Source organism: Hypanus sabinus, chromosome 10 (assembly GCF_030144855.1).
Source record: "Hypanus sabinus isolate sHypSab1 chromosome 10, sHypSab1.hap1, whole genome shotgun sequence".
NCBI lineage: Eukaryota > Metazoa > Chordata > Chondrichthyes > Myliobatiformes > Dasyatidae > Hypanus > Hypanus sabinus.
In genome coordinates, this window is record NC_082715.1 from 35628621 (window position 1) to 35651822 (window position 23202).

The following is a 23202-nucleotide window of genomic DNA, read 5'->3' on the forward strand; positions in this document are numbered from 1 at the left end:
CTGAGGCCCATTCGTCCTAGACTCATCCATCATAGAAAACATCCTCTCCATGTCCACCCTATTGAGGCCTTTCAATAGTTAATAGGTTTCAATAAGATCCCCCTCATTCATCTGAATTCCAGTGACTACAGGCCCAGAGGCATCAAACACTCCTCATATGACACGCCTTTCAATCCTGGAATCATTTTTGTAAACCTCCTTTGAACCCTCTCCAGTTTCAATGCATCCTCTTCAAAATAAGGGGCTCAAAACTGCTCACAGTACTCCAAGTGAGGCCTCATCAGTGTTTTATAAAGCCTCAGCATTACACCCTTGTATTTTTATATTCTAGCCCTCTCCAAATGAATGCAAACATTCCATTTGCCCTCCTCACTGTGAACTCAACCTGTAAATTAGCCTTTAGGGAATCCTGTGTGAGGACTCCCAAGTCCATTTGCACCTCAGATTTTTGATTTTTCTCTCCATTTAGAAAATAGTCTATGTTTTATTTCTTCTACCAAAGTGCATGTCCATACACTTCCCGTCACTGTACCCGATTTGCCACTTCTTTGCCCCTTCTCCTATTCTGTCTAAGTCCTTTAGTGGCCTCCCTGCTTCCTCAACACTACCTGTCCCTCTGTCTGTCTTGGCATTGTCTGAAAACTTGGCCACAAAACCATAAATTCCATCATCCAAATCATTGACATACAATGTAAAAAAACAGAGGCCCCTGTTGAACACCACGAGTCACTGGCAGCCAACCAGAAAAAGCTCCATTTATTCACGTTCTTTGCCTCCTGGCAATCAGCTAATGCTTTATCCATGCTAGTATCTTTCTTCTAATATCATGGTTTCTAGTTAAGCAGCCTCATGTGTGGCACCTTGTCAAAGGCCTTCTGAAAATCTAAATACACAACATCCACCAATTCTTCTTTGTCTATCATGCCTGTTAATTCTTCAAAGAATTCCACCAGATTTGTCAGGCAAGATTTTCCCTTGTGGAAACCATGCTGACTACAGCCTATTTTATCATGTGCATCCAAGTACCACAAAACTAAATACTTAACAATCAACTCCAGCATCTTCCCAACCACTGAAGTCAGACTACTTGGCCTATGATTTTATTCCTTCTGCCTCTCTCCCTTCTTGAAAAATGGAGTGACAACAGAACATATGATTACGATTTCAGAAAAACATTACTACATTTATGGGATGTTGTCCTAGCCCAGGCTGTTTTTCCACTGGACGCAACACGGGAGGACAGAACTGACTGAATGAACATCAATACCAAGCGAACACCCCCAGATCAGCGTTTAGTAGACACTGGACGGCAGGACTGAAGGAGGGGCCAGCCCAACCAATTATGGATTCCAGCATGCCCCACAGAGGCCCCTCCCACACTGCCTTGGTCTCTCATCTCCTGGACAACTGCAATGGGTGACCACATGGCCTAGGGCTTGACCAAGGCATAGCCGAAGCAACACAGCTCCCTGCCATCGGTCTTGCCAATGATCCAGCGAACTGGACTCCTACTGTTCCGCTTTACCAATATCCAATAGGTTCTTGTGATCCCAATAAAAATGTCCAAGATCCCAAATGTCAAATGTCAATCACTCACACCGATTGATGGACTGTGCAATTTCTCAGCACTGCAGCATGCAATGAGTCCGGGCGCCATCACGACAACAGTCGCAATAATCCAGCTCCATCACTATCGAGCAACTCGCTGATGGGATAGTCCTGCAGTACTTGATGTTAGAAGTATCCAGCAGTGACTTGTGATCATAAAAAGTCACAAGAAAACCCACCATTTATTGGACCCAAAGTGGTCTCTGTGCCCGAGCGTGCCATCATCTTACGGGAACATGTGTTAAACCTACTCTACAAATCTCTATACAAACCTATTTGTATCCCACATTACATTAAAATTTTTAAAAGTATTAGGTGAGGCCTGCCCTGTTTTAATATAAAAGTTATTGTAAGCTTTCAGTATATGCTACTGCATTTGTTCTCAGTGTATTGTAAAACAAAATGATCACTAATTTAAGTGAAATGTTGCCAAGTGTTAAAAGAGCATCTTGCATGTACTTGATATATTCATGCATTAATCTACCTGTTCCTTTTGGTTACTTTAATATTAACCTACTGTGCAGATCAAACATTTGTCTTTTCAACATACAATATTTGTATAACGAGCTGAGAAGTCTGCAATTTGTCACCATGTGATTGTAATTGTAATGCAAGATTTTATAAAGGAACAGCCAGATGACTGAAGATTTACTGAATGGAACTTGCACAAGATTACATTGGTTATACACTCAGTGGCCACTTTATTAGGTGCACCAGTACACCTGCTTGGTAATGCAAATATCCAATCAGCCAATCATGTGGCAGCAACTCAAAGCATAAAGCATGCAAACATTGTCAAGAAATTCATTTGTTGTTCAGACCAAACATCAGAATGGGAAAGAAATGTGATCTAAGTAACTCCGACTGTGGAATGATTGTTGGTGCCAGATGGGGTGGTTTGAGTTTCTCAGAAACTGCTGACCTCCTGGGATTTTCATGCACAAAAGTCTCCAGAGTTTACGGAGATCGGTGTGGAAGATGAAAAGCATCCAGTGAGTGGCAGTTCTGTGGGTAAAGATGCCTCGTTTTTGAGGGAGTTTCGAGGAAAATGGCCAGACTGGTTCATGCTGACAGGAAGGGGACAGTAACTCAAACAGCCATGCATTACAACAACAGTGTGTAGAAGAGCATCTCTAAGACCAAGGAACTAATCATTGACTTCAAGAGAGGAAAACCAGAGGTCTATGAGCCTGTCCACATCAGAGAAGGTCAGTAACTTTAAATTCTCGGGTGTTCCTATCTCAGAGGCCCAATGCCTTTCTGTGGAAAACCCTACAAAGTAGTGGATTCAGCCCTGTACATCACAGGTAAAAGCACTCCCAACCATTGAGCACATCTACATGAAACGTTGCCGTCATCAGAAATCCTCACCAAGCAGGCAATGCTCTTTTCTCGCCACTGCCATCAGGTAAAAGGTACAAGAACCTCAGGACCATAAGGCTCTTGAACTAAAGGGGATAATTCACTCACTTTCCCATCCATTGAAATGTTCCCACAACCAATGATCTCAGTTTAAGGACTCTTTATCTCATTATCTCATGTTCTTGTTACCTATTGCTATATATTTACAGTATATTTGCATTTGCACAGTTTGTTGTCTTCTGCACTCTGGTCGATCTTTCATTGATCCTGTTATAGTTACTCTTTGATAGATTTGCTGAGAATGCCCACAGGAAAATGATCTCGGGGTTGTATATGGTAATAAATGTACTTTCACTTTTTGACTGACTTTCAATGCACAAGACGTTGAACCTTGAAGCAGATGGGCTGCAGCAGTAGAAGACCATGAACATATACTCAGTGGCCACATTATTATCTCAGGTACCTAATAAAGTGGCCACTGGGCGGACAGCTCAGGAACAGGTGATTTAGCATCGCCATTCCTTTCCAGCACTTATGCTCCATGAGTTCAGACATTTCTGCTGAAACTAGAAAGAACATCTGATGGATAAGAGGGAACTTATTCCCCGTTTACCAGGACTTATTTCAAAAGTAATATTAGCCATATTTTAACTATGTCAATGAACAATGTGTTGGGGCAGTATTTAAAAAAAGACTTTCAAAAGATTTAAGTCAACGAGCTTTGTCACACGTGCATCAAAACATACGATGAAATGTGTTGTTTTGCATCAGTAACCAACACAATCCAAATATGTGCCGAGAGCAGCCCACAAGTGTTGTCATACTTCTAATGCCAACATAGCACGCCCTAACCCATACTCCTTTGGAATGTGGAACTGTATGCATGCCAAGATAGTTTGGTAATTCACTAAGCAACTGATGATAAGAGGTTCAATATCCCCATTTTAAGGGATTTTATTTTAGTTTACTGCTGTGTATCAATATTTAAAATATACCTAAACTATTCTGAATTTTAGCTAACTCCAGTCTAATCTTCTGAATCATTATTGTAATGGAAGAGTCACTTCCTATGTTTTTTCAGAAAAGAGGAAAATAATTATTATGATATAATTAATTTGTTTCCAAACATGATTATGCAATTGTCCATTTCTTCTTGGGCTGTTCTTCAGGATTAATGATGTCCTGTTTGCTCTCTGTGAGTCTGAGCTGATTGATGAGACCACACTCTATTATAGATGCAGAGGGCAGAAATTATTTCACGCCCATGCTGTTAATGATAGGCTTCTGTGTGCTCCCAGTCCATGACCCCGAGGTCCTCAGTGCTATACTGAATTCTTTGTTTCCACTTTGAGTGATTATGGGCCATAGATTTCCAGGAAATGGTGGGAATGTTGCACTGTTTTCAAGGAAATTAAAGAACATTGTGGAATCTTTTCCTTTGAATATCCATTAATCTCATTCCTTTGTCAAAGCTCAGAATGGAATGTCTACTTCGGGATTTTGATATCAGGTATGCAATCGATGGGGCCAGCCCAATGGAAACTATTTGGTGGAAAGACATCACTGCTTATTGCTTGGGAAGGATGCTGAGACTGATTTGCATAGTCTTCCAGTGGATTTGGGGAAATTGTACAAACGTTTGTAGATATGGTGTCGTCGTTATTGCTCCAGAGCTTTGAATTGTCTGCTTAAGGTAGGTTTACATTGCAGAAACACAGAGGAGGGCAGCACCATGAGAATTTTGCTTGCTGCTCCATGAGAGCCTTGATGTTTAAATGCTCTGCTTCTGAAATGGCCAAAAATTGAGCTGGCATCCTGACTGTGATGAATTCCAATGTCAGCCTTCCCACATATTGGAAAGCATGAAATTATGGACTGATAACTAGAAATATTAGATTTTTTTTGCAAATAATCCATGCTGGTGTGAAACAACAAGCTTCACGTCATCTAAGTCAGTGATAATAAATCTGATTCTGATATGCAGCTTAGAAATTAAAACGTACTTTTCGAAGTTACGGTGGTGCAATTCCAACCACAGAAGTATGAAATTGTGGGAGTGAATTAGGGTGAATTGCGGTGCTTTTATAAATGAGAGAACACCAATTCCTGCCTGTAGTCTGGGGATCATTTACAAGTGAGCATATTTACATAGGAAGTTAGCAGTGACTGGCATTAATCCCTGGAAAACGGGTGTAATCCATTGCTGTGAATAGAAATGTGAAGGCAGCTGTTAAAAGGATAATACTGCTGCAATAGCTTGGAAGACGACTAGAAATTGAAGGAGCATTTAATGAATCAGTAGTTGGATTATCATTCATTTTTTCAAAATGAATCAAAAAGCGAAGGAACATTTATGAACTCCCACAGCTCCTAATGACCCTGTAATTACAATTAGCGAGGCTAACACGAGAGCCTTCTTCGCAGGAAGGTGGAACCATGAAAAGAATCCGGCCAAGATGGGATTCCTAGTCGAGTGCTAAAAACCTGTTGATCAACTGGCTGGAGTGTTCACCAACATCTTTAACCTTGCACTTGGGTAGTCTGAGGTACCTACCTGCTTTAAGCAGGCTTCAATTATATTGGTGCCTAAGAAGAAAGTGGTAACCTGCCTCAATGACTATCACCCAGTAGCACTTACATCCACTGTGATGACGTGCTTTGAGAGGTTGGTGATGAAACATATCAACTCCTGCTGAGAAGTGACTTGGATCTGCTCCAACAGGTCTGCAGCAGATGTCATCTCATTGGCTCTTCACTCAACCCTGGAACATCTGGACAGCAAAGGTGCAGATATCAGGATGCTCTTTATCAACTAGATTCGGCATGACATCTAAAAATTTGACAAGCTTCAATAGATGTGTGGTGGGGAGTTTCTTGGATTTACTGTGTATGACCTGGTTCAATGTTCCCTCTAATTTACAATGACCAGTCTATATAAAAATTTTGTGCGCACGCGCGCACACACACACACACACACACACACACACACACACACACACACACACACACACACACACACAGTTATGGAAACACCAATGCCATTGAACGGAAAATCCGACAAAAAAAGTAGTGGCTACAGCCCAGTACATCACAGATAAAGCCCTTCCCACCTCTGAGCATGACTACATGGAGTGCTGACACAGGAAAGCAGCATCCATCATTAATGACCCCCACTGCCCAGACCATGCTCTCTTCTCACTGCTGCCATCTGGAAGAAGGTGCAGGAACCTCAGGACCCACACCACCAGGTTCTGGAACAGTTATTACCCCTCAACCATCAGGCTCTTGAACCAGTAGGCTGGACTTCACTCGCCCCATCATTGAATTCTTCCCACAATCTACGGGATCACTTTCCAGGGCTCTTCATCTCATTTTTTTGATATTTATTGTTTTATTTTTCCTTTTGTCTTTGCACAGTTTGCTGAATTTGCACACTGCTTATTTGTTTGCCCTGTTGACTGTGGTCTGTCATTGGCTCTATTATGCTTATTGAATTTACTGTATGTGCTTGCAAGTAAACGAATCTCAGGGCTGTACATGGTGACGTACAGTATATGTACTTTGATAATAAATTTACTTTGAATGGTGATAGATACAACTGGGGAAACCCAGTTAGAGCAAGCAGAGACAGAAAAGGATGAGTTGTTTTTCTTTCGCACACTTGAGGCTATATGTCTTCTTGAAGGTAGTTAAGGGTAGTTAAGGATTGCTGGATTTCTGGCAGCAAATCTGCCGAACCCTCAGTTTACATCAGTGAAGATGAGGGAGGCAGCCAACACTGACCAACGTTTTCCTGCGGGAAACAGCCGGCTTGCCTCGTTGGCCCAAGTGAAAATCAGAATCTGCATTTCCTTAGTAAGGTTCATAATGTCACCATTGTTACATCCCCTGGTGAATAATATCTAATTTACAACCTCTCCATTAATACAGTCTGATTCTACCATGCTGTCGTGCATTATAGTGAATTTCAAAGGTATAGGCAAAGGGAAAGTGATATCTGCTGCTAGCAGGTAAGGTTAGTGATGAGAGGAGAGGACATTTTTTGATGGTCGGACCCTATGATGAGCACTGAGAAGCAAATGCAGATTTCAGACAGAACTGCATTTTAATACATTACTTTCTCAAGGACATCAGCCCAAACAGACTAATTTTAATTAAAATGAAAAGCTGGAGAAGGAAAATTGAAAGTGATTGAAAATTCTAAACTTAAGCTAGATAACAAACTCTGATAAAGGTGTTCAAATAGGTTTAAATAATTACAAAGTATAATTCTTAAAATCAAAATGACAAAGATTGATTTGAGCTTAAAGTACAAGTAATTAAAAAACATGATTATGTAAAGTAAGTAAACCATGTGCCTGCTCCTACCTTTTTAATAAGGTCAGCAAGCCTATGCAGATGAACGGGATATAATTCTTATACAATTATTCAGCTGCTTTGCTTGCTACAGTGGTGCTGTACCACTGGACCCTGGTGAAACCATCAGAGTGGAAAGTCAGATGCAAGAGGAAGAAGCTGAGGAGCCAGTGGAGGATACCTAGTGGTTCTCTAAGGATCATCGGCTAGCGACAAACGTGCAGTATAACGTACAGACAATTTGCCGGAGGAACTCAGCAGACTGAGCAGCATCTGTGGGGGAAAAGAGTTGAAACCCGTCATCAGTCAATTAACAAGGCTAGTGATGCAATGACACAGGTTGCCAGGTAATTCATGGGGATTTATAACTTGCATCAGTTGCCCATGTTACTCCATTCTTTTGAATTCTACCTTATTTTCTATTGGTCAGGTGTGGCGCAATTTACCATCACTTACCTGGAAAAATATTGGCCAAGATATACGATTAGATAATGTGAAGAGAATTGCTTCAGCAGGAATGGTCCACAGTCAGTGAAACTTTTAATTGCGTTTTCAATGATCATGACTCTATTATCACAAATTCACCACTGAGTTAGAAGGTACAGGGATGAGCTGTGCCTTGTGCAGTCCTACAAAGTGGAAGTGGAAGTTCCATCTTTGAATTATTAGGATATTTGTGTTTGTGGCTAGATAGAGGCAATGAAAGGCTATAAAAACCTTCCATTTGATTAATCATCTTAAAAAGATGGTCACAGTCATTGAAAGCTTTTCTTTTTGTTGCTGCTCTTTAAACAGCCTGAAAATGTTATTAACTGAGGGAAGAACATACAACGCAAAGCATGTGGTGTTGTAGAGTGCTTTTGCTTGGGATACCAAATTGATGGAGAATACATTCTGAACTATCTGCAGTGCTACAGAAGTTGCTGCAATTTTTATTACGAATAAATGACGAGAGTATACTTTAAAAAGTTTGCACCCATGTAAAATCTTCTTTTCTCTCTGCAACCCTATGTCTAATATTCTCTCATGCATTCTGGATTTGTCAGAGTAACCCCTGGTATTGCAGGCTATTGAGTTTGTTGGGACGCATGTTAGAATGTTAAATTGCTGAGGAGAAATTACACAAACATTCTTCAAACTGTGTGTTCATTGTATGAAAGATCTTGTTAAAAGTAGCAGATTTATTTAAAATAAGACACAAGATTTGGTAATAGAACTAATGTATATATGCCATGAAAGTCATTCCCCACCCCCCGCCCCCCGCATCATCACAAACAATCTGTATGGAAGGGGGCTTAGTTAAAATGGGAAGCACAACATGTTACATTCACAACAATTTTCCAGTCAGTAATTAGGTGAATTTCACCTTCTGCTAGCATGCTAATTTGGTGAATGTTACTGTCCAGTTGTGCTAATGGAGTCCCCAGAATCATGCCTACTTTGTGAAACAGTTTAATCACAGTTGATTTCCACCATGTCAAAAAGTCACTCAGGTGAAAGAAAGGGTTTCATACATCTCTATTGAAGTCACCTCAGCCACACTATTTGTACATCATCATCATTTGTGCCGTGCTGTATGACATGGGTGATCATGGTCTTCCATCTGTCTTTTATCTGAGAAGTTCTAAAAAGCTCTTCAAAACTTTTTCCTGCCCGTTCCTTGATGTAACTCATGAACGTCACACACTGTCGATTGTGACTTTCTTCCATCAATTTTTCCTGTCACTGCAAGATGTTTGAGCTTCTCTTTCCTCAGTACATGTCCCAGAAATTCCATCCGCCATTTCCTGATTGATATCAGCTCTCTTCTTATTCAGGTTTTTTGCAACATTTCCTCATTTGTTACTCTGTCCTTCCATAATATTTTCATCATCCTTCTCAAAAAACACATTTCTGCAGCTTTGAGTCTTCCCTCATTTTGCTTTGATACTGTCCAACAGTTGCTTCTATATGTTAGTGTAGAATGGTACACCATCCTTTCTTGTGGCTTTTGCACAAAGTTTTCTTTTGCCTGAGTGAAATCTACCAGCTGCAGTTGGCTGAATCAAGGTTCCTTCAATGCTATTTATTGATCTAGCTTTCATTTAAAACAGTTCTGATTGTGTGCTCTTGAAATTATCCTGTCATGTTTGGACATGTTCTACTCCATAAATAACAAATAGAAAAAAAAAGTCAGGATACCCTTGGTTCTGAAGAGCTATCTACAAAAGAATGTCTCATGGCCACATACGCTATCTGAACCAATGTGTCCATATGTCTCAATGTGGCTTGGATTCTCACTCATTCAACTGACAACTTATGGAATTGCAGCAGTTTTATTGCAATGGATCTTACTGGTTGATGTAATTGGTTCTGAATGGCCTAGGACTTCCACACTGCTCAACACAGTTGTTCATTTTCTTCCCTCCGCAGATGCCACTCGACCTGACGAGCATTTCTAGCATTTTTTAACTTTATTTTGGGTTTTCACCTTCTATGATATTTTGGTTGCTCCACTCTTACCTCTGTGGCCTTCGTTGCTTTGATGCAAGGCTGATTTTACAGATTTGTAAATCTGAGAGAGAGTAATTTCATGGACTGGATAAATATCTGACATTACAAGTGAACACCTATCTTACATTGAGTATAAATAGGTACTTAATTATACAGTAACCTAACGGTTGGCAGAATGCTATTACAGCAAAGTGACCCAGGTTCAATTCCGCCATTGTCTGTAAGTTGTTTATATTTCCTCCCCGTGCCCACATGGGTTTCCTCCCAGGTTCCAAAGATGTGCGGTTTGGTAGGTTATTTGATCACAAGGGTGTAATTGGGCAGTGTGTGCTGGTTTGGTCAGGACTACCTGTGCCATGTTGTATCTCTACATAAGGTAAACAGTGCTGCGTACTAGACAGGAGTCTCTGAGGCAAAATTATGCCAGTACAGTGATTATGCAGTGACGATTGCCTGGCATGAGATAGAACTCTATAGGACTGTATCTTTGAGCAAAAAATAGGCACTGGAAAGCATTTGATTGGACTATATGGATGGATACTGGACAGAGTGGATATCTGACAAGACTGAGAAGTGGATATAGCAGCCGAACTAACTACACCAGCATGGCAATGTTCACGACTATCTGCTGCAATTGAGTATTTATGGGTTGAACATCAGAGGCCAAACAGCATTACACTGATTTCAACAGGCTGCAATGCTGGGTCACTTCTCAGAATGGTTTTCATTATAGGTAAGTACAACAGGTTCCTGTGCAGCATCATGCACCAACGCAGTGTTTAAAAACCCAGGATCTGGAAGAAAATGTTCTTGCTGCAGAAGAGCATCCACAGCACAGAAGCAAACGGTAGAAGGTGGTCAGTGATTGTCCTACCAGGCACACAGTTCCTGAAAACATGAAGCAGCTCCTTATCTGGGTATAAAGCTTTTGCGTCTTCCACAGCCTTGAATGCTGCTATTGAAATATTAGGATTACCAGTCACCAGGATATCAAAGACACAACACTCGAAATAGGCGTCTTCGACTGGGAGACCCTCCTTGCACTTGGCTTTGGCCCTTTGTGCATTGTGGAGGAGGGAGCTCCAGGGAAGCCTCTCTGTTAGCGGACATCCTGATAAGCAAAGCTGCAGGTCCTGCTCCTCTGTGTGTGAACTGGCCACTTCCTCTGGCATGAGGATGGCAAAGCTCAGCTGTTGTCCCACCTGCCGCACGATCAGAGTTGTGCCAATGTAACTTGCCTGGATCTCCACGTGGCTGGCCTTTAACTTTCTTTTGATAACCAGACTGTTCGCCCCATTTCTATCACCACCATTTACAGAGCCATCAACAAACGCAGCAGGAACATTACCAATTTCAGCTTGATACACTTTCTGGTCTATGCATTCCTTGGAGTTCTTAAAAATAGCTGTGACCTGTAAACCAATGAAAGAAAAAGTCAATCATCTCTGTAATTTACATTCTCTGTCACTCACATTTACTGAAACAGTCCAATATTATTCTCCTTTATTCTGTTCCTCTGCATCTTCAGTGCCTCTCGCATATTGAATGCTCTTCATCTGTGTTGCTTTCCCTTTGTAATACTCTAGTGGCAGTCAATGCTCTGGAACTCTTTGGGAAACACCTGCAATTCTATACCAAGCTGCTAGGATTTACTTCCTGCCCAGGTCATGGCTCTCACTGTCCCCAAGAGGGTGGTAGTGGGGGACGCGGGGGTCACTGACCTCATTCCAGGTCATTGGTATACAAGGAGGGTGTGGAGAAAGATACAAGGGCCTGTGTCACAGTTGCGTGACGGATGACCCTTTGATCTATGGACATCAAGTGCTGCTGGAAGATCATCAACTCGGTAAAAGGTGCCCTTTGGTCTGCCAGCACATCGAGATGTCCATAGAGGAATGCTGCTGACTGCCACACTCCAGGCTGCAGGATTATGTGTTGAGGGACTAGTGTAGCCACTGCAAAGCTGAGTGGAGGAAGTCCACAGAATAGGGTTCTTTCTCTCATGGATTGGGTGAGGAAGTTCTTCAACTATTGTAGCACTCTACCATCCCGGGGCCACAGGAGTGGCAACATTATAAACTATGTAATTTAACACTAAGCACATTGTCTACGAGTGTAAGAATGAAAAGGCGTTGCATGGTTTATTCTTGTAAATGTAGTTTATTATGAATTAAATTTATTTTGGAAGAAATGTGCCGAATTTGCTGGACAAACAATTCACACAAAATGCTGGAGGAAATCAGCAGGCCGGGCAGCATGGATGGAAAAGAATAAACTGCTGATATTTCTGGCTCAGCACCCTTTATCGTGACTGGAAAGGAAGGGGGAAGATGGCAGAATAAAAAGGTGGAGGGTGGGAATGGAGGATCAGATAGAAGGTGAAGCCATGTGGATGGGAAAGGCAAAGGGCTGGAGAAGAAGGAATCTGACAGGAGAGGAAAATGGACTATAGAAGAAAGGGTAAAAGGAGGGGCACTGGGGGGAGGTGATAGGCAGGTGAGGAGAAGAGATAAGAGGCCAGAGTGGGGAATAGAAAACGATAGAAGGGGAAGGGGAAAACATTTTACTGGAAGAAGAAATCAATGTTCATGCCATCAGGTTGGAGAGTCCCTCAGTGAAGTGTTGCCTGACCTGGTTGGGGTCCTGAATGGAGATAAGAAAGGAGGTAACTGGGCAAATAGAGCATACCTGTCACTTGCAGACATATGTGCCAAGAGGGAGCGACAAAGGGTCAAGGGAATTGCAGAGGGAGCGATAAAGGGGAGAAAGTAAAGGTGTGCTTGGTGGTAGGATCCCGTTGAAGATGGCAGCAGTTGTGGAGATGTTGCATTGGATATAGAGACTCGTGGGGTGGTAGGAGAGGCCAAGTGGAACTGGCCCTGTTAGGGAGGTGGGAAGATGGGGTGCTGCACTCCTTGACTGCACCTCACCTGGATTCACAGAACACCAAGTGAATTGTCTCGTAATTATGCTGGGAAAGCCATCTGTCGATGGAACTGCTGCAAAAGCTGCGTGCCTGCTCTGTGGAATGAAGGGTTAAGAAGGATACAGGAAGGGAAAAAAGGTGATGTACAATATTGAATTTATTGTTAGCTATTTTTAGCTTTTCAGCGATCTTAATCTTTGAACTGAAAGGGTAGCCTGATAAGCAGTTATTAATTCCCCAGTCGTTTGCTGTAAACACACTTGTCATGTCAGCACTGATGCAACTTTAAAAAAAAATCATCTAACTGACTTTTCATCCCTTTTATATATTTGTGAACCGCAGGGACACTCAGAAGCATTCAATTCCCTTGACTGTTTCAACAGCCGGTAATGCTTGCAGCAAAGGCCTTGCAGACTGGGGAAGCATTTTTCAAGTTGTTGCAGTGGGATAACTTATTCTGCTCTGCCCACATGCCTCACAGGACCTCACTCTTTAGGATGGTGTTTATAAGCAAATTGACTTTGTAACAGGCACCTTCATCCTTCTATCTGAATGTCAGTGACTTTGCACAGTCACCTTCCTATTGGGAAACAATTTCATTCATCATTAGTACCATATCAATGGAAATTAACATCTGTGGTGATAATTAATGCCATTCTTTTAATGAGTATTTGCAACATTCTGCTTTACACTATTAACAACATTATTTGTCAACATTTTAACTTATTGGTAGGATGTGGGTATCACTGACAGTAATACAGTAAATGTTACTGAACATTAATACCATTCCTTTAGAGATTGTTAATGCAACTTAATTTGCGAACGTTGAAGTAAAGCAAATTTGAAATTAATTAAATCAACTTTCTGGTGCACTATACCAGCAGTAGTGATGACTATAGTACACTGGAAAGTTAGTTCATTTATTTAATCAATGAACCAATTCATTCATTTATTAAATCTGTCAGCTACACCAAAGGATATTACCTTACTGATTGCTGATATGTTATGATGTGATGAGATTGGTGCATTAGTCAATTGCAGAGATAAGTAATTGTTGTCAATCACTGGCCATGCTCCCTGAACTCGGCATGTCTGAAAATCATTGTGAAATGTGCGGATGTGGAGGTTCCCAAAGATGCCACAGAAGAGGTAGGTTGGCTTTTGGCGCTGCTTGAAGAAGAAACTCTTCTCGTACGTGCAAGTGTCCGGCAGGTGTGGATTTTCCTGGTTCTCTGCCGGCTCCCGTCGCCGTGGCAATGTGACTTCTCCCTCTTTGGAACAGTTATGCTGGATCATTAAATCCTCAATTCCTTGCACAGCAGAGTGGTAGGCCAGGTCCCCGCGGCAGAACCAAGCAGTTCGTTGGGTACAGCGTGAGTAAGATCGTAAGGCAATGCAGTAGTCTTCATTCAAAGAAGCTTCGAGACGGGACGTAGCAGAAACAAACTGAGAATTGCATCTGAGAATCCTGCACTGTGACATCACTGCAAAATGGCATTAAACATTGTATTAACTTAGCGAGTTAATCATTAGTAAGCAACAGACAAGATACTAGAGGGACTCAGCTGATCAGGCAGCATCTGTAGAGCGAAAGTCAACATTTCGGATCAAGACCCTTAATCTGATGAGTTCCTTAGCATTCACTTATGACAACCTGTTAATCATTAGCATCACCAAATGTATTATTTTACTACAATTAAAACTCATCATTAATGTTGCGTGTACAAGCGGTGAATAGAGGCAAAAAACATCTCCTCAGGCACATTGGGACCAAAGGCAAAAATCATTAACAAATCCACCATTGATATTACAAGCAGAGCTCATGAAGACACCACAGACATGGTAGAAGCAACAGTAAAAAAATTATAAACACCATGGGCACGTTATGGCCAGGGAACACTAGAAAAACATGTAAGAATAGGAAAAAGAAAAGCAGATGTTGGAAATAACAGGTAAGGCAACTTGTGGAGAGAAAAGCAAAGAGTGCAGGTAATTAACTGCAAATTTATGCTCTCTTGCTCTCTCTGTCCCCACAGATCCTGATTTGCTGAGTACTTCCAGCAGATTTCTGTTTCTGTTCAAGATTTTCAGATCTGTAATCTTTTAATTCCACCCACAGGAACAGAAGTGAAAAATTTCTCATTATTTTCCTTCCAGTTCCTCTCCTCCCCTTTCAGCCAAAACTGCTCTTGAGACCAGGGCCGATCTGTGACCAAGATCCATGTATTCACATTTGCTTTGTATTTCTCAATATATCTGTTTCATAAAAAATAATCTCAGATTTAACATGAACCATTGATTATCAAAAGCCATTTGCTGCTTTAGACATGTTCCCTAGCACTAGATATCCGAACCAATTACACCTCAAACTGCCCTATTCATATGGTTTACTACGTTAAACGTTTAATTTCAGGAAATATGAACTAACTCTATGTAATCTCTTATTTTTATTCCTTGGTAATCAGATATCTAATCAACTCTATACTGTACATCTTTCCAAAGGTAAAGTGCCTAGATCTGACTGTGGTGCTCCAAATCTATTTTAATCTGCATTTTATATTGGGATTTTTAACCCCTGCAATATTCTGTAGGTGTAACGATCAGGATTCCATTAGTCTTTTATTACTAATTGTGTTTGACCATGAGACCTTTGAATATGGTCTCCAAAGTTTTTGTTCGGAGTTCTACTCCCTCAGTTATTTTACTGTTTATGGAGTACATTGTTCTGGTACAAAGTAAGTGATCACCTTCGCTAGTACAGTTGTGACAATGCTCTCTTATTTTATCATTTCCATTCACACTTCTTATATTGCCACCTACACTTGTCCTGTAATCCGAGTTGTTTATACTTAAAATGAATAGTTGAGGCCCTAATAGATCCTGAAATATTGAATTCCTACCCATGATCCCTTACTTCTGCTTCCTAACCAAGGGAACTTCACTGGATACCACCTAATAAATGATACGCGTAGACATTTTCCTGTCCATTATAATTCACAACTTCAAGAAAATCAATTGGGTCCATCTGGCTTCATTTACTCTTCACATATCTACTCTAGCTCTTTGTGAATAAATTAAGCTTTTTAAGGTATTTAGTGATTTCCTAACAACAGCTATTAGGATAACTAATCTACATTCTCAAATTCTTTTCTATTATACTTACTAAGCAGTGGAGTAACAAGCACAAATTTCCAATTTAAGGAAATGGTTTTCAAAATAAGGGAATTTGGAAAGGCTACAAAGGGGATCAACAGCATTTTTGGCATGCTCTGATGAACATCACTGGATCCTGGCAACTTGTCACTCTTCAGAGTATTCTTAACACCAGGGTATTGATACAGAGAGGAAGAAATGTTAACAACTCAATTGGACAGAGACTAAATCGTTAGTAATTCTGGTACATCTGTCTCTCACCATCACAGGCATTCTCCAGTCAGCTTCCCTTTATGTACTGCTTATTAGAATTTTATACTCCAATGTGTTTATACTCCACATGGTTTTTATAGACTCTATTTCTGCAGTTGATTTCCTCTGTGAGACATACAGTAAAATAGTAAGACGTTTGCATTATTTACATGTAATGTGCATACAAGACATCTTTCTGCGAGGTACTGTGATCAAATCTCATTGCAGTATTACGTAGCCTTTCTCGTGTATGCAGGTTTTGATTTAGTACTGTTGTGTAAAATGGGTGAAAAGTGCAAGCAGTTTGTTTTCATAAGACCATATGATGTGGGAGCAAAGATAAGCCATTTAGGCCCATCAAGTTTGCTCTGCCATTTCATCATGGCTAATCCATTTTCTCTCTCAGCCCCAATCTCCTGCCCTCTCCCTGTATCCCTTCATACCTTGACCAATCAAGAATCTATCAACCTCTGCCTTAAGTATACCCAATGGTTTGGCCTCCACTGTCGTCTGTGTCAACCTGTTCCACAGATACACCACTCTTTGGCTAAAGAAATTCTTCTTCATTGCTGTTCTAAAAGGATACCCCTCTATTCTGAGGCTGTGTCCTCTGGTCTTAGACTCCCCAAAAATACAAGACATCTACTCTATTGAGACCTTTCAACAAATTTGATAGGTTTCAGTGAGATCACCTCTCTTTCTTCTGAATTCTAGTGAATACAGGCCCACAGCCATCAAATGCTCTTCATATGACAAGCCATTCAATCCTGGGATGAACCTCCTCCCTCTCCAATGTCAGCACATCCTCTCTTAGATAAGAAGCCCAAAACTGCACACAATATTCCAACTGGGGCCTTACTTGCATGATAAAGCCTCAAAATTACACCCTTGCTTTTATATTCCAGTCCTCTCAAAATGAATGCTAACATTGCATTTGCCTTCCTCACCACAGACTCAACCTGCAAATTAACCTTTAGGGAATTGATGCACCATCAATAACTCACTCTGAGACGTAAAGGCGAGATATCGGCTTTTATTGACTGGAAGAAGGAACCAGCAGTGAGTGACCACCATACTACATCCTGGAGACTGAGAGGCCGGGCCCTGGCTCTGATCGCCTTTATACAGGGATCTGTGGGAGGAGCCACAGGAGTAGTCAGCAGGGGGCGTGTCCAGACAGGCACACGTAGTTCACCACAGGAATCCTGCACAAGGACTCCCAAGTCCCTTTACACCTCAGATTTTTGAATTTTCTTTCCATGTAGAAAATAACCTTCACTTTTATTTCTTCTACTGAAGTGCATGACCATACACTTCCTGACACTGTATTCCATCTGCCACTTTTTTGCCCATTCTCCTATTCTGTCCTAATCCACCAGTAACCTCTCTACTTCCTCAAAACTACATAGCCCCTCCACCTATCTTTGTATCAGCTGCAAAATTGACCACAAAGCCATCAATTCCATCATCCAAGTCATTGATATCTAATGTAAAAAGAAGCAATGCTAACATAGACCCCTGTGGAACACCACTCGTCACCAGCAGCCAAACAAAAAAGACTCCCTTTATTCCCACTCATTGCCTCCTGCCAATCAGCCTCTGCTCTATCCATGCTGGTATCTTTCCTGTAATACCAGGGGCTCTTAACTTGTTAAGCAGCCTTGTGTGCAGCACCTTGTCAAAGGTCTTCTGATAGTCCAAATGCACAACATGCACAGAGCCTCCTTTGTATATCCTGCCTGTTATTTCTTCAAAGAGTTCCAACAGATTTGTCAGGCAAGATTTTCCATGAAGAAACTATGTTGACTATGGCTTACTTTATCATGTGCTTCCAAGTACCTGGAAACCACATCCTTAACAACCAATTCCAACACCTTCTCAACCACTGAGGTTAGACTAACTAGCCTATAATTTCCTTACTTCTCTCCCTTGAAGAGTGGAGTGACACTTGCAAGTTTTCATTCCTCCAAAACCAGGCCAGAATAAATTAATTATTGAAGGATCACTTCAACCACCTCTTTCAGAACCCTGGGCCATACACCATCTGGTCCAGATGACTTACCTACCTTCAGATTTTACAGTTTCCTAAGAACCTTCTCCCTAATAATGGGAACTGTACACACTTCTGCCCCCTGACTCTCTCAAACTTCCAGCATACTTCTTGTGTCTTCCACAGTGAAGACTGATGCAAAATACTTATTCAGGTCATCTGCCATTTCTTTGTTCCCCTTTACTACCTATCCAGCATCATTGTCCAGTAGTCCAATGTTTTTTCTCACCTCTCTTTCACACTTAATGTATCAGAAGAAATGTTTGGTATCCTCTTTAATGTTATTGGTCAGCCTACCTTCACATTCCATCTATTCCTTCTTTATTACTTTTTTAGCTGCCTTCTGTTGGTTTTTAAAAGCTTCCCAATCCTCTAACTCCCCACTAATTTTTGCTTGATTGTATTTCCTCTCTTTGGCTTTTATGTTGGTTTTGACTTCTCTTGTCAGCCATGGTTGCATCATCTTGCCTTTAGAATACTTGGGATGTGTATATCCTGTGCCTCAGGAATTGCTTCCAGAAATTCCAGCCATTGCTGCTCTGCTGCCATCTGTGCCAGTGTTCTTTTCCAATCAATCATGTCTCTCTAATTCCCTTTAATCCACTGCAATACTGATACATCTGACTTTAGCTTCTCCTTCTCAAATTGCAGGATGAATTCTATCATATTATGATCACTTGTCCCTAAAGGTTCCTTTACCTCAAGTCTTCGGAATACCTGACCCCCAGTGGGCTTAGCCACAAGCTACACCAAAAAACCATCTCATCGGCATTCCAGAAATTCCCCCTCTTGGGATCCATCGTCAACCTGATTTTCCCAATCAACCTGCATATTGAAATCCCTCATGACCATGACATTGCCCTTTTTGCATGCATTTTCTAACTCCTGTTGTAATTTGCAGACCACTGTTTGGGCACCTGTATATAACTCCCATCAGGGTCTTTCCCACCCTTACAGTTCCTTAGCTCTAATCTTCTTTCAGCTGCAATTCAGTGATGCCCACAACATCATTTACTACGTTCATCTACCTTATTCCATATACCGCATGCTTTGAAATATAGCACCTTCAGTCCTGTATTCACCCTTATCGATTTTGTCCTCCTCCTACGTTGCAACTCATCCTGTTGCCCGCAATTTTGCCCTATCAGCCTCTCCTTGCTAGCAGGCTCACTACGCACTGCCTCTATTTGTAAACCAACTACATCATCCTCAGCACTATTCCCCCTGCCAAGTTAGTTTAAAGCCTCCCGAACAGTTCCAGCAAACCTAGCCACAAGGATAGGGTTCAGGTGTATCCCAACCCTTCTGTACAGGTCATACCTTCCCCGGAAGAGATCCCAATGATCCATGAATCTAAAACCCTGCCCCCTGCACCAGTTCCTCAGCTATGTATTCACCTACCAAATCATCCTATTCTTACCCTCACTGCCGTGTTGCACAGGCAACAATCCAGAGATTACTACCCTGGAGGTCCTGCTTTTCAGCTTTCTACCTAGCTTCCTAAAATCTCTCTTTAAGACCTCCTCACCTTTCCTACCTAGGTCATCGGTGCCAATATGCACTAAGATTTCTAGCTCCTCCCCCTCCCCCTTGAGAGTATCATGGATGCAATCCAGGACATCCCTAACCCTGGTACCTGGGAGGTAATATATCATCCATGTCCACAGAATCTCATCTTTGTTCCTCTGTCTATGGAATCTCCTATCGCCATTGCAGTTCTCTTCACCTCTCTTATCTTCTGAGCCACAGCACTAGAATCAGGGCCAGAGGCCCAGTCGCTGCAGCTTGCCCCTAGGAGGCCATCCCCCTCAACAGAATCCAAAGTGGTATATTTATTATTGAGGGGAATGGCCACAGGAATACTCTGCTCCTGCTGCGCATTTTAAATTAAAAGAAGTGGATGCTAGAAATTCAGCAGGAAACATTAAAAATAATGCAGATACTCAGCAGGCCACACCTTTCTGAAACCCACTAAATACAAGATTTCAACCTGAACTGTCAACTATTCCTTTCCTCCCACAGATGCTGCTCAGCCTGTTATGTTCCTCCAGCAGTTTGTTTATGTTAAACTAATAAGCAACTGAATCAGCTGTTGTTAACAACTCTTCACTTTCTTCTCTCAGCTGGTACGTCTGTCATTCAGTCCCACTTTGCCTCCACCATATCACTGATGTTCCCTTTGCTCGCTCCTCATTTTTCCGCTACTTAGTGTATGTTTATTTCTCTATTTTGGTACTTTTCCTGGTTTTGCTGAAAGATTAAAGATTATCAAATGTTAACTATGCTTCTCTCTCAACCTGCACGGCTGGTTTTCCAGCACATTCACATTTTGTTTCGCACCTCTCCCAGAATTCATTTTGGCTGATGTCATGAAAGGGAAGAGCTGGACAGTTAAGCCTTTGAATGAGCAAGCACATTTGGGAAACAACGTGTCTGTGAATGATGATTAGTGTTGTGTATGAAATGTAGATACTTACCCGCATTACAGAACTGGTAAACCAGCATGACTCTCAGCACAGTAAGTTGCGGCTGCTGTGAAGTAAGGGAGCTGGATTTCATCTTGGGTATCAACCTGTTTCTCTGATCAAACAACAAAGAGAATTATCCAGCATACAATGTTGTCCCCCAAATACGTCATTACTGCTCGCCACCCCAGCCCAGTGCAAAATTATTATTCCCCATTGTCTCAGCCCATTACACCAATATTACATCTCAGCCCACTAGTGTCTCTCCATCCCACAGCCACATTACTTCTCATAACCCTTCCCATTTTGCTATTATTACTTGTCTCTAGCCCATTCTTTTTCACATTCCTTCATTACCACGAACTCCATTCCAATTGCACTACCATCACTCTCATATTACAATCCATTCCACCATCATTGCCACCCAGACCATCCCATTACACTGTCACTACCATGCACTCCATTCCATTCCATGGTCATCACTATACCTTCCGTTCCATTACACTATCATTACTCTTGTATTCCACTCCATTGCACCATTGTTACCACACATTCTGCCCATTACACCATCATTGCTGTGCATTGCATCTATTACACTGTCATTACACATCATTTGTACCCATAATAACATTATTACTCCTCACTCCCCAGGTCAATAAACTAGCTCCTGCATATCCATCCAACTGCCCATCATTATGATCACACACCGTCCCATTACAACATTACCTGCCACATTCTACTCACTTTCATTGGATATCAGAGTGTATCAAATCCAAACCCATCACATTATTACACCCTCACAACCAATCACATTACTCCATCACCCTTCTTCACATTCCACTCGTTATAGCATCATGACCCCTTGCAGGACCACTTGCTATGTGTGTGATAGTTACATGCATCAGCAAATTTGATCCTTAACTGCATTACATGTTCAAATAGTTTTATACTTACCAGCAGTTTATTGTGCTTGCTTTAAATTCCTATTGTGTGCATATATTATTTTCCATAAAACTGCTGTCTGATCTGAACATCCATAAAATATCAAAGTAGCATGTAAATTCTTCAAAGAAATTAATATTATCAATTCCTGGTTCAGCACTAGCCGACATTCTCTGCATCCCATGTATCCCTGGACTTTATCTGTTTAGAGACAGTGATCTGCCTACTTCAATGTAAATTTGCAGAATAGATAATAATTAATCTGTGAAGCACTTTTTGTACCGTTGTGAAAGAAAATTGAATAAGCTAAAGTCCAGAGTACCAAACAGCACCATGGCTGAGAAAAAGAAGGACTGGATAAATCAGCAAGTATTGGAAAAGGCTTGGATTGCTTATACAGTCTGAAGGGGCTATGGCGGCCCATTACACGGGTTCATGGAAACCAATTAGTTGCAGTAGAAACCTTTGCAATGGGTCTTGATTTTTGGTTGGAGAGGGGAAGATGAGAAGAAAGAATTAGTCTGAACAAGCTATACCAAGTCTAAAAAGAAATGCATGCCTTACCACCTGCAAGTCCTCAGAGGATCAGACATCCAATGGCCTCCTCGGATGGGGATTAGTGGGAATTAAGGTAGAGTGCTCTGATGAATTACCGGCCACCTCAAAAGGTCAAGGTTATTGTAGGCTACCTATACTGTATACAGAATGAGATTTCAGTCTTGAAAATATTGGTACTTTATGCACCAATGTATCTGGTACACCAGGAAGCGTTTAGTCCTTTGTCAAGAAGCATAGAGGAATGCCACACCAACAGTACAAAGAGTTGGAGTCCTTCCATTCTAACTTGAAACAAGTTTGGTACTGGTTAGGTTTAGGAAATAATTCGGGCACCATTACACCACAATGTGTTTTCTCTGAGCTAGCAAATGGAGGGAAAGAGGCTGAGGAGGAAGTTAGAGAACTACGAGAACCATAGTGAGCAAACACGAGGAAATCTGCAGATGCTGGAAATTCAAGCAACCCACACAAAATGCTGGTGGAACACAGCAGGCCAGGCAGCATCTATAGGGAGAAGTGCTGTCGACGTTTCAGGCCGAGAGTTGAGTTTAGGGGATTCCAAAAATTGAAATACTGTACTGACTAAAGCAGTATCAGAGTAAGGGGCAAAGAGTGTAAGGGTTATCAAATGTGTGTTTAAGAGAATTTTAGGCTTGTCTACAAACAAACAAAATATAGCTGGTTCTGAGCAAAGAGGTGAATAGACCAAGCAGTCTCTGTGTTAGCAGTGTTTAAGGGGATAGGGATTACAGTATCGTAACGTTTAGATTTGTAACGGAAAAGGGCAATGAGCAACCTAAAGTAAAACATGTTGATTGGACAAGAGCTCATTTCAAAGTGATGGGAAGGGATCTGGATCAGATTTTAAAACCGTATTTGAACAATGGGTAGCGTTTAAAGAGGAGCATGTGGCATGGCTCAAAGGGTCTATTCTGCGCCGCATCTCAAAAAATAAAAAAACAACAGAAGGATGTGAAACATACCCAACAACAAGGCTCACTGACTTCAAAATATTGTCTGCTCTCTGCTCAAAGTTT

General features: G+C 41.5%; 1 protein-coding gene across 1 annotated transcript; it reads right to left on the reverse strand.

Annotated features, from left to right (window-relative positions):
• Positions 1-10598: 10598 nt before the first annotated feature.
• Positions 10599-20769, reverse strand: LOC132400422 (repulsive guidance molecule A-like). Its single transcript, XM_059981360.1, has 3 exons — positions 20678-20769; positions 13730-14229; positions 10599-11231 (listed from the first exon to the last, which is right to left on the reverse strand). The coding sequence occupies exons 1-3, from the start codon at positions 20757-20759 to the stop codon at positions 10599-10601; spliced, it is 1215 nt and encodes a 404-aa protein (XP_059837343.1). The 5' UTR covers positions 20760-20769.
• Positions 20770-23202: the final 2433 nt, after the last annotated feature.